The sequence below is a fragment of the Leucopleurus acutus genome (genome assembly GCF_964270905.1).
Source record: "Leucopleurus acutus genome assembly, chromosome: 14".
In the NCBI taxonomy this organism is placed as follows: Eukaryota; Metazoa; Chordata; class Mammalia; order Artiodactyla; family Delphinidae; genus Leucopleurus; species Leucopleurus acutus.
Genome location: NC_139156.1, coordinates 49,380,498 through 49,392,907, shown reverse-complemented (window position 1 = coordinate 49,392,907; position 12,410 = coordinate 49,380,498). Strand labels below are relative to the sequence as shown.

General features: G+C 44.1%; 1 protein-coding gene across 1 annotated transcript in view; it reads right to left on the bottom strand.

The window, feature by feature from the left end:
• Window positions 1–2,240: 2,240 nt before the first annotated feature.
• GRID1 (glutamate ionotropic receptor delta type subunit 1) overlaps window positions 2,241–12,410 on the bottom strand; it is a gene marked incomplete at both ends in the record, with an annotated part of 684,346 nt that continues 674,176 nt past the window's right edge. Inside the window, one exon of the mRNA XM_082854220.1 lies at window positions 2,241–2,669. Coding sequence (XP_082710346.1) covers window positions 2,241–2,669 — 429 coding nt within the window. The remainder of the gene's footprint in view (window positions 2,670–12,410) is intronic.

Here is a 12,410-nt window from a genome sequence, read left to right as displayed (position 1 = left end):
AAAGCAAACTGTCCAAGAAGATACCCATGGTATATCCCAGAAGACAGATCATTTCAGGGAGAAAAACAAACAAAAAAAACCCGAAAAAAAAACAGACTTGGGTGTGAGATAAGGCAGTGAGACCAGAATTTGATTAAAAAAATAGAGAAATATATAGGAAAACTTGACCATCCAGGGCAGGACCCCTCAAAGTGCTGATGGAAAGAAAATGAAGCCCGTCCTCCCTCAGGGTAACCATTGCCCACCTAAGCTTCCCCATCTACATGCACCCAGGTCTGGGCTCTACACGCTGTGACTGGAGAAATGTCAATGGATCTCCTTGGTAGCACGAATATCAGGCCATTCTCAGAATCCACAGATAAATAACATAATTGTAAACACTCTCCTCCCCAGAGTGTTCTTAGCTGACTGTGTGATGCAGCCACTCCTTACTGCTCAATCATGTCACGTAGGACTTTGGGAAAGAAATCAATCCCAAGCTAGTTATCACCCTCATAACTACATCTCTGGAGTAATTCCACAGTGCTATAGGAGAGGCAATCAATAGGACTTTGTATTTCTCCACGACCACAGATCCGAGCTCTTAGCCCCCTGACTGCTGCTGGGAGAGGGAGCCCCACCCTTTCTGGTGCCAGATGTAGGCTGCGTTCACCACATTCTGGCAGGTTAGGAAAGCAGAATCACCTTCGTCTTCAGAAGAAGGGCTTGAAGGCACAGCTCACAGTACTCGAATTACTCTGCCTCTAGTGTTCTGCTTTGATTTTGTTTTTTCCCTCTCTCGTCCTATAGTTTAACTGCCCCAAAAAGGGCAGTGGAGGGAGGCAGGGCTGTCAGGTTGTCTTCGGCTTAAGGAACAGAGTTTCCTAGCAGGTTCACCAGCTCAAGGATAGGCCTGTGGATCTCAGAGACTGTATGATGCCATCAGCCAGGAGGGCCCCTGCTATGGGCTACATCCCAGCTTGAGGGTTTCTGGTCTGGAGAAGGTGGCAAAGCAGGGTATGAGGGCTCATGCTGGGCTCCGGCCCTGTTTGGCAGACTGCCTGCAGTGTTTAAGACCCAGAGACATTCTTTTACTTTTGGGGCTACTTCCCTGGGGGCTGGGAATTACTTGTCTCCACATCACACAAAGTTATGCTGTTCTTTCTCTCAGAGCTAAGGCTTCCTCTTCCCTGAACCAACATGATCCCTTTGATCTACTCTGGACACTCCCATCACCTACAGCACTAGTCTGCTCACCTGGGGTACCTCCCTCCACTCCTCCAGCAGGATCCTTTTACCTGAAACCACGGGTCTCACATCCAAGGGAATATCCTCCCCCTACCTGGCTTCTCATCCTCCCACCTCACCTGATCCACACATCACACCCCACATCTCCCTATCCCCACAGACAAGGCCAAGCCCACCTCTGCCCAGTCTCCAGAGGAAATGATGGGACCTACCCTCCTTCTCCCAGATTCCACCACTTGTTGATTCTTCCAATTAGGAAAAGAAAGTAAAAAACAAGGCCAACGGGATAAGCCTAGAGCATGTCGGCCTCAGAGCCCTCAGAGTCGGCTGCATTGGCCTGGTGCTTCTGTCGGGTCCACAGCACACTGTGACATGCAGTAGAGTGACCAAACAGGACTGTCCTGTGTCCCGGGAGCCTCCTCAGTCCCAGGCTGACTGGCACAGTTGATCACCCTACAGCACAGGGACCCAGGGGTCGGACCAGCGCTGACTTGAGGCTCACCCTTTATCGACCCGAGAGGACTAAGGGGAACCAAGGGCCAGGAGCGGAGGAACATGGCAGGAAACCACGGGACAGGGCAGCAAGCAGCAATTGGGGCTCCTCTAAAGGGACCGGCTGCTTACCTTCCTCTCTCCGCCAGCAGGGGACATCCTTATCTGATCGCCCCTCCTGCCCTCGCCCTCACAAAGGCCCAGGAACAGGGGGCTTCTTTGGCACTTCAGAAGGATCACAAGTAATTTGCCTTTTTATTCATATAGAACAAAATTTACAAAGTCATTCATACAGTTTTTGTGGTTTTTTTTTTTTACTGACTTCGAAAATTGGGAATATTCAAAATACACTTTTACCCCACTCCATTCTGTCATTATTTACACATATATACAAGAAAAATGAAAGAGTCTCTGTGTGTGTGTGTGCACGTGTGTGTGTGGCTTGTGGTGGTGTTTTCTGGTATTAAAAAGCTCTGCTGGTCGGGTGGGTGGATGGGTGGGCAGGAGGGCAGGCGGTGCGATCAGATGGAGGTGCCGTGGGAGGTGTCCAAGGCCTCCGGAAGGACGCCTCCAGGCACGGGCTGGAAGGACATGGGGATGGGGGTCTTCACGGGGCTCTGGCGGAACAGCCCCCCGTTGGGCGACCTGTGTTTGCACTGCATGGAGGGCATGGTGGCCGAACTGCTCAGTGGCAGAGGCAGGCTGCTGCTGGGCCCTGACGAGAGTGTCCGGCTAGTGCCGTGGCTGCTTTGCTCCGGCAAGAAGGTGCTGACCGAGAGCTGCGTGTTCTGATACTCCCGCGCTGGCTCCAAGGCCTGGCTGGGAGCCAGGCCCCCCATCTCCAGGGCCGAGAGCTCAATGGACGCTGGGGAAATCTGCTTGTGAGCAATGTCTTCATCCATTAGACTGTTCATGCGCCGATGGACCTGCTCCAGATTCACTTCTTTGTCCTGCAGGGAAAGCACAGGAGGGTCAGGCCAAGCCCTGACAGGAGCCCCGACTGGCTTTCTGAAAACTCTGGGAGGCTGGAGACCCCAGGCCTGTTCAGCCTGCTGGGCACTGGGTGAGCATGCCCCCATTTCTCCCACCTCCCCTCAACTGCATGGCCAGCCCTGTTACCTGGGGTACCAGTAGCCTGGGACACTGCCCCCAGGTAGCAAAGACCCAGCAAGCAGGACTTGGCAGCATCTACCACCTGCCCCCAACCCCCGCCCGCGCTCTGCTTAGAACGATTGTCACACCCAGAGGCAAGCCTTGGGAGAAGATGCTTTGAACAACTGGCGGAAACAGCAGGAGTCCCATGGGGATAGAAGGGCATGGTCCTTGAGCTCCTAACGCGCCCCGTGGATTCGCCATTTAGTGCCCATAATGCTCAAAAGCCCTGGTGGGATGAACCCCACCTCACGCAAAGGGAGGCTTGGGTTCAGAAAGGTCAATGGCCTCCCAGATTCATAACCCCAGTGAGCGGCACAGGCAGCACGGGAAGCCCGGAGCATTCAAAATCTCCAGAGATGCCAGGGAGGGGGCACGTCCCCGTCTGGAGTCTCATGGCGCCGGGGTCCTGGATGAGGATGGGGGCTGGGATGGTGAGGGAAGAGACTTCCCAGGGGTCAGCTGACTTTTCTGGTATCATGAGGGTTTGAGGCTGCCGAGATCTGTGACCCTCACACACCTGACTCTTTCTCCACATGGTGCACGGCGTCAAGGAAGTTGTTTTGTTTGTTCAGTTATCTATTTGCTTAAGAGAAGAAGCAGAACAAATATCACTGATATTTTGTCTACAGTGTCAGAATAAATCAAAGAGGCCAAACTACTTGAAAGCTCCTTAAAGAAAAAGACCATGTAATCTACTTCCTCAGTTTCTCCCCAGCGACCTGGGGTACAAAACCAGGTGTCCATGGAAGAGCCATGCCAGCCCCTCAGTGAGGTGTTAGAAGCTGCAGTCCTATTTTCAGGAGTAGTAGTGCGGATGTGCCAGGCAAGGTTATTCCCACTGCCTGTGCTTCCCTGTTGTCAAACTGCATTAGCAATACCAAGTCAAAGCTCTGCTCCAAGACAGAGCATCACAGGCTGTCTAATGTCAACATCCATATAGCAGAGAGAGAAACCTGTCTCCTGCCCACCTTGTAGGGTTGTTAGAAATACCACGAAATGTAAAAGCCCTGAATGTGCTTTCAAAAGTAAAAAGGAGACACACAAATCCAAGGGCCATTCCAGTGGCTGCTTTGGGCTCCTCTAAGGCTAGTGGGAGAGGATATTCCCCAGGAAGAGGCAACCCTAAATAACTGGCATGAGCTCCCCTCTCATAGGAGAGTACACGGGGTTGGTTAAGTTTCATCCCATTAAGTCTCATTCCAGCCTTTCTCAGGCAAGGAAGCTGTCTCTGCAGACCACTCCATGCTCCCTATCACTCTGGCATGGAGAAGGCAGGACCACTGCTCTCTCCACAACTTTGTTGAGTTCATGACTAGCGCACAGGGCTTGGCTTCTGGCGGGACACCTGCTATCTTCCCCAGAACCTTTCCCAGAACAAGAAGACTGACAATACCCATACAACAATGAGGAACTCATTCGAGGCCAAGAGGAAACCCGAGGATAAGAAATCCAATTGGTTTGAGGGTGGAAGGCACTATGAGAAGTGGGTCATGTCATAATGGAAGCCACATCAGAAATCGTTGACATGGCCCCATGGGCAGAGCCAAGATTCCAGTGATCTGAAGCCGAAGCTCAGCAGAGCTCAGCTCACCCTTGCTGGGAGACTAGCTCCAAGTTAGGGACACCTCTGGGTGGCAAGTATGATGGGTGAAATTGGGGCAAGTGGCTAGAGAGTACCAGGCCTTTACTTAGACTAAACATGGTGCATACAATGTCTTTCACTGACTCCTTCAACAGTCTGTAAAATGTTTAGCAAACTAAATCCAAGTTCTCTCCTTAATTAAGTTACAGCATGGTTGATCCAGCTCTGTGCAACCTTGCTCTTTTCCGTGTATCATTTCTATGCTTTGTTTCTATTCTTGAATATTAAACTATTTTTAATAGTTGTTAAAGTGTTATATTAGGCACTGGCTGTTTTACTGCTATCAAGCATCCATTCTCCCTTCCCAAGAAGACCATGATTTATTTTCCTTGGGGGAATCACTTTTTCCCCACTAGATAACAGTTTGGCAGTGCCCTGCCTACCTATAGCCAAAAGGCAGGACCGTGACCCAGGTAAGGACAAGAGAAATAGATCTGAGTCCTGAACAAAGAGATAAAGAGACAGAAGATGGTTGACGGCCCATCCATGACAGCGGTAGTGCTTCAAGGAAACTTTCTACTCTATGACCACCTCCTGGATTTTGCCTGCCAGCCCTCCAAACAAGCCTTGACTTCTGCCCATCACCGAGCATGCTTCTCCAGCCTTCTCATGGCTGCTGTGAGCTGCTGCTAAGCTTCTGATGCCCTGTTTCACGTGTGTCAGCCAAAGTCAGTGCCACAGCTGTGTTGGTAAATATTTGTATCTATGGGCTATTTTCATTTCAAAATACATGAAGGGCAGAAGACAGGTACCAGAAAGCCTGGAAGCTGGAGAAATTGAAGGAGAATTTCAGACACTTTTGAAGCTTAATAATATAAACTTCCCTTCTCTTTGCAGCCAGCCAAGCTCAAAGAATGGACAAGCCAAGGGCTGGCAGAGCCTTTAGCCTAAAGGAAAACTGATGACCAAGTGAGTGGTCCTTTCTATTTTCTTCTCAGGGCTGTAAGAATCCTTTTGAGGACAGAAATAAGTAGTTTAAGAGTAGACTCATTTGGAGTATGAAGTGAGTGTCTTGGTCTCAGCCGTGTTCACTCTAGATTCTGGCAGTTAAAGGAGAGGGCTTGGCCCCCTTTTTTATAGTCAATGGAACACTTGGCCAGGACAAGTGTTCAGATGCTCCCCATGTTTTGGGGGTCGACAGGTAGAGAATGAGAACTTCCTGTCAAAGAAGGCCAGAGGGAGACAGAGAGTTGAGAGTGGGAGCAAAGTGAAAGGAGCCCTCTTACCTAAAGCCAGGGAAACAGACATAAGGAAAGCTTTGTGGGAAGACCAACCAACCAAAATCTTCTGGAGAAATGGGAGCAAAAGAGGTCACCCTTTTGATGAAATCCTTCACCAGTGAAGGACAAGGGAGAGGAGGTTTGGGGGCAGTATTATAAAAGCGATAGGTCACAGGCATAATTATATAATAAGCTAGCATAATTATCACAGCTCTGAGGGGTTGACCAGGTAGTACCAAAGCATCTAGAATAAAGACCAGCCCAGAGTGTGGATGTGGAGACAATCCGATACCCTAGAGTGCTGATTTTTGGAGGAAAGAACTTGAATAAATAGCATTTATTTTGTGTTTTTTTTAACATCTTTTTTTCCACTTATTATTAGCACTTGACATGAGGTGGAGAAGAAGGAGGAGGAAATTTGGAGCCAAAGGTTGAGATGTGAGTCTGGCTTCTGCTAAGACACACAATCTATCTGGGCCTCCATTCTCTCCCCTATAACAGGGCAGTTGTACTGAAATCTGCTTCCTAGGAGCCGGGTAAAGATCAGGGAAGATGGTGACTATAAAAGCAAATGTTGTGATAATTGTACAGATATTTAACAACGTTAATAATATTTGCTGCAATTGATAAGATTGAAAAATATTTCCCTAATCTTGTATACCTGACTCCTGAGGCCTTTCTAAGATGGGTTGCTTTTTTTATTTTTATTGTATCATTCCCTATGTCATTTAAAAAATTTTTATTGTAATTTTTTATACAGCAGGCTCTTATTAGTTAACTATTTTATACATATTAGTGTATAAATGTCAATCCCAATCTCCCAATTCATCATACCACCACCCCACAGCCACTTTACCCCCTTGGTGTCCATACGTTTGTTCCCTACATCTGTGTCTCTATTTCTGCCTTGCAAACCAGTTCATTGGTAGCATTTTTCTAGATTCCACATATATGAGTTAATATACAATATTTGTTTTTCTCTTTCTGACTTACCTCACTCTGTAGGACAGTCTCTAGGTCCATCCACGTCTCTACAAATGACCCAATTTCGTTCCTTTTTAGGCTGAGTAATATTCCATTGTATATATGTACCACATTTTCTTTCTCTATTCGTCTGTCGATGGACATTTAGGTTGCTTCCATGACCTGGCTACTGTAAATAGTGCTGTAATGAATATTATGGTGCATGTGGCTTTTTGAATTGTGGTTTTCTCTGGGTATATGCCCAGTAGTGGGATTGCTGGGTCATATGATAATTCTATTTTTATTTTTTTAAGGAACCTCCATACTCTTCTCCATAGTGGCTGTATCAATTTACATTCCCACCAACAGTGCAAGAGGGTTCCCTTTTCTCCACCTTCTCCAGCATTTGTTGTTTGCAGATTTTCTGATGATGCCCATTCTAACTGGTGTGAGGTGATACCTCATTGTAGTTTTGATTTGCATTTCTCTAATAATTAGTGATGTTGAGCAGCTTTTCATGTGCCTCTTGGCCATCTGTATGTCTTCTTTGGAGAAATGTCTATTTAGGTCTTCTTCCCATTTTTGGATTGGGTTGTTTGTTTTTTTTTAATATTGAGCTGCATGAGCTGTTTATATATTTTGGAGATTAACTGTTTGTCCATTGATTCGTTTGCAAATAGTTTTTCCCATTCTGAGGGTTGTCTTTTCGTCTTGTTTGTAGTTTCCTTTGCTTTGCAAAAGCTTTTAAGTTTCAGTAGGTCCCATTTGTTTATTTTTGTTTATTTCCATTCCTCTAGGAAGTGGGTCAAAAAAGATCTTGCTGTGATTTATGTCAAAGAGTGTTCTTCCTAAGTTTTCCTCTAAGAGTTTTATAGTGTCCGGTCTTACATTTAGGTCTCTAATCCATTTTCAGTTTATTTTTGTGTGTGGTGTTAGGGAGTGTTCTAATTTCATTCTTTTACATGTAGCTGTCCAGTTTTCCCAGCACCACTTATTGAAGAGGCTGTCTTTTCTCCATTGTATATCCTTGCCTCCTTTGTCATACATGAGTTGACCATAGGTGCATGGGTTTATCTCTGGGTTTTCTATCCTGTTCCATTGATCTATATTTCTGTTTTTGTGCCAGTACCATATTGTCTTGATTACTGTAGCTTTGTAGTATAGTCTGAAGTCAGGGAGTCTGATTCCTCCATCTCCGTTTTTTTCCCTCAAGGCTGCTTTGGCTATTCGGGGTCTTTTGTGTCTCCATACAAATTTTAAGATTTTTTGTTCTAGTTCAGTAAAAAATGCCATTGGTAATTTGATAGAGATTGCATCGAATCTGTAGATTGCTTTGGGTAGTATAGTCATTTTCACAATATTGATTCTTCCAATAAAAGAACATGATCTATCTCTCCATCTGTTGGTATCATCTTTAATTTCTTTCATCAGTGTCTGATAGTTTTCTGCATACAGGTCTTTTGTCTCCCTAGGTAGGTTTATTCCTAGGTATTTTATTTTTTTGTTGCAATGGTAAATGGGAGTGTTTCCTTAATTTCTATTTCAGATTCTTCATCATTAGTGTATAGGAATGCAAGAGATTTCTGTGCATTAATTTTGTATCCTGCAACTTTACCAAGTTCATTGATTAGCTCTAGTAGTTTTCTGGTAGCAACTTTAGGATTCTCTATCCATAGTATCATGTCATCTGCAAACAGTGACAGTTTTACTTCTTCTTTTCCAATTTGTATTTCTTTTATTTCTTTTTCTTCTGTGACTGCCATGGCTAGGACTTCCAAAACTATGTTGAAAGATAGTGGCGAGACTGGACATCCTTGTCTCCTTCCTGACGTTAGAGGAAATGCTTTCAGTTTTTCACCATTGACAGTGATGTTTGCTGTGGGTTTGTTGTCTATGGCCTTTATTATGTTGAGGTAGATTCCCTCTATGCCTACACTCTGGAGAGTTTTTATCATAAATGGGTGTTGAATTTTGTCAAAAGCTTTTTCTGCATCTGTTGAGATGATCATATGGTTTTTATTCTTCAGTTTGTTAATATGGTGTATCACATTGATTGATTTGCATATATTGAAGAATCCTTGCATCCCTGGGATAAATCCCACTTGATGATGGTGTATAATCCTTTCAATGTGCTGTTGAATTCTGTTTGCTAGTAGTTTGTTGAGGATTTTTGCATCTATATTCATCAGTGATATCAGTCTGTAATTTTCTTTTATTGTAGTACCTTTATCTGGTTTTGGTATCAGGGTGATGGTGGCTTCATAGAATGAGTTTGGGAGTATTCCTTCCCCTGAAAGTTTTTGGAAGAGTTTGAGAAGGTTGGGTGTTAGCTCTTCTCTAAATGTTTGCTAGAATTCACCTGTGATGCCATCTGGTCCTGGACTTTTGTTTGTTGGAAGATTTTTAATCACAGTTTCAATTGCATTACTTGTGATTAGTCTCCTCATATTTTCTACTTCTTCCTGGTTCAGTCTTGGAAGGTTATACCTTTCTAAGAATTTGTCCATTTCTTCCAGGTTGTCCATTTTATTAGCATAGAGTTGCTTGTAGTAGTCTCTTAGGATGCTTTGTATGTCTGTGGTGTCTGTTGTAATTTCTCCTTTTTCATTTCTAATTTTATTGATTTGAGTCCTCTCCCTCTTTTTCTTGATGAGTCTGGCTAAAGGTTTACCAATTTTGTTTATCTTCTCAAAGAACCAGCTTTTAGTTTTATTGATTTTTGCTATTGTTTTGTTTCTATTTCATTTATTCCTGCTCTGATCTTTATGATTTCTTCCCTTCTGCTAACTTTGGGTTTTGTTTGTTCTTTCTCTAGTTCCTTTAGGTGTAAGGTTAGATTGTTTATTTGAGATTTTTCTTGTACCTTGAGGTAGGCTTGTATTGCTATAAACTTCCCTCTTAGAACTGCTTTTGCTGCATCCCATAGGTTTTGGATCATTGTGTTTTCATTGTTATTTGTCTCTAGGTATTTTTGATTTCCTCTTTGATTTCTTCAGTGACTTCTTGGTTATTTAGTAACGTATTGTTTAGCCTCCATTTTTCTGTGTTTTCTACGTATTTTTCCCTGTAATTGATTTCTAATCTCACAGAGTTGTGGTCAGAAAAGATGCTTGATATGATTTCAATTTTCTTAAATTTACCGAGGCTTGATTTGTGGCCCAAGATGTGAATCCTGATGAATGTTCGATGTGCGCTTGAGAAGAAAGTGTAATCTGCTGTTTTTGGATGGACTGTCCTATAAATATCAATTAAATCTATCTGGTCTTTTGTGTCATTTAAAGCTTGTGTTAGGTTATTAATTTTCTGTCTGGATGTTCTGTCCAATGGTGTAAGTAAGGTGTTAGAATCCCTCACAATTACTGTGTTGCTGTCAATTTCCTCTTTTATAACTGTTCTCATTTGCCTTAGGTATTGAGGAGCTCCTATTTTGGGTGCATATATATTTAAATTGTTATGTCTTCTTCTTGGATTGATCCCTTTATCATTATGTAGTGTCCTTTCTTGTCTCTTGTAACATTCTTTATTTTAAAGTCTATTTTATCTGATATGAGTATTGCTACTCCAGCTTTCTTTCGATTTCCATTTTCATGGAATATCTTTTTCCATTCCTTCACTTTCAGTCTGAATGTGTCCCTAGGTCTGAAGTGGGTCTCTTGTAGACAGCCTACAGATGGGTCTTGTTTTTGTATCCATTCAACAACCCTGTGTCTTTTGGTTGGAGCATTTAATCCATTCACATTTAAGGTGATTATCGATATGCATGTTCCTATTACCATTTTCTAATTGTTTTGGGTTTGTTTTTGTAGGTCCTTTTCTTCTCCTGTGTTTCCCACTTAGAGAAGTTCCTTTAGCATTTGTTGTAGAGCTGGTTTGATGGTGCTGAATTCTCTTAGCTTTTGCTTGTCTGTAAAGCTTTTGATTTCTCCATCGAATCGAAATGAGATCGTTGCCGGGTAGAGTAATCTTGGTTGTAGGCTCTTTCCTTTCATCACTTTAAATATATTGTGCCACTCCCTTCTGGCTTGTAGAGTTTCTGCTGAGAAATCAGCTGTTAACCTTTTGGGAGTTCCCATGTATGTTATTTGTCATTTTTCCCTTCTTGCTTTTAATAATTTTTCTTTGTCTTTAATTTTTGTCAATTTGATTACTTGATTTGATTACTTCGTGGACTTGGGTGGCTATTTCCTTTCCCATATTAGGGAAGTTTTCGACTATAATTTCTTCAAATATTTTCTCATGTCCTTTCTCTCTCTCTTCTCCTTCTGGGACTCCTATAATGAGAATGTTGGTGCACTTTATGTTGTCCCAGAGGTCTCTTAGAGTGTCTTCATTTCTTTTCATTGTTTTTTCTTTATTCTGTTCCATGGCAGTGAATTCCACCATTCTGTCTTCCAGGTCACCTCTCTGTTCTTCTGCCTCAGTTATTCTGCTATTGATTCCTTCTAGTGTATTTTTCATTTCAGTTATTGTATTGTTCATCTCTGTTTGTTTGTTGTTTAATTCTTCTAGGTCTTTGTTAAATAATTCTTGCATCTTCTTGATCTTTGCCTCAATTCTTTTCCGAGGTCCTGTATCATCTTCACTATCATTATTCTGAATTCTTTTTCTGGAAGGTTGCCTATCTCCACTTCATTTAGTTGTTTTTCGGGGGGTTCATCTTGTTCCTTCATCTGGTACATAGTCCTCTGCCTTTTCATTTTGTCTATCTTTTTGTGAATGTGGTTTTTGTTCCACAGGCTGCAGGACTGTAGTTCTTCTTGCTTCTGCTGTCTGCCCTCTGGTGGATGAGGCTATCTAAGAGGCTTGTACAAGCTTCCTGATGGGATGAACTGGGGATGGGTAGAGGTGGGTGTTGCTCTGGTGGGCAGAGCTCAGTAAAACTTTAATCTGCTTGTCTGCTAGTGGGTGGGGCTGGGTTCCCTCCCTGTTGGTTGTTTGGCCAGAGGCAACCTAGCACTGGAGCCTACCCAGCTCTTTGGTGTGGTTAATGGCAGCCTCCAGGAGGGCTCACGCTAAGGAGTACTTCCCAGAACTTCCACTGCCAGTGTCCTCATACCCGTGGTGAGGCACAGCCACCCCCCACCTCTGCAGGAGACCCTCTAACACTAGCATATAGGTCTGGTTCAGTCTCCTGTGGGGTCACTGCTCCTTCCCCTGGGTCCTGACGCACACAGTACTTTGTGTGTGCCCTCCAAGAGTGGTGTCTCTGTTTCCCCTAGTGCTGTCGAATTCCTGCCATGAAATCCTGCTAGCCTTCAAAATCTGATTCTCTGGGAATTCCTACTCCTGTTGCTGGACCCCCTACTTGGGAAGCCTGACGTGGGGCTCAGAACCTTCAGCCCAGTGGGTGGACTTCTGTGGTATAATTGTTGTCCAGTTTGTGAGTCACCCACCCAGTGGTTATGGGATTTGATTTTATTGTGACTGCGCCCCTCATACCATCTCATTGCAGCTTCTCCTTTGTCTTTGGATGTGGGGTATCTTTTTTGGTGAGTTCCAGTGTCTTCCTGTCAATGATTGTTCAGCAGTTAGTTGTGATTCCAGTGTTCTCGCAAGAGGGAGTGAGAGCACGTCCTTCTACTCTGCCATCTTGAACCAATCTAAGATGGCTTTCTTAAGTGCAGTCTTTTCCTGAGATGGCTGCCTGCTCCCCTCCGCCTGGAAGGCCTTTCTCTGATCTTTTCCTTGAATAAACAGCATTTTTAAATCCA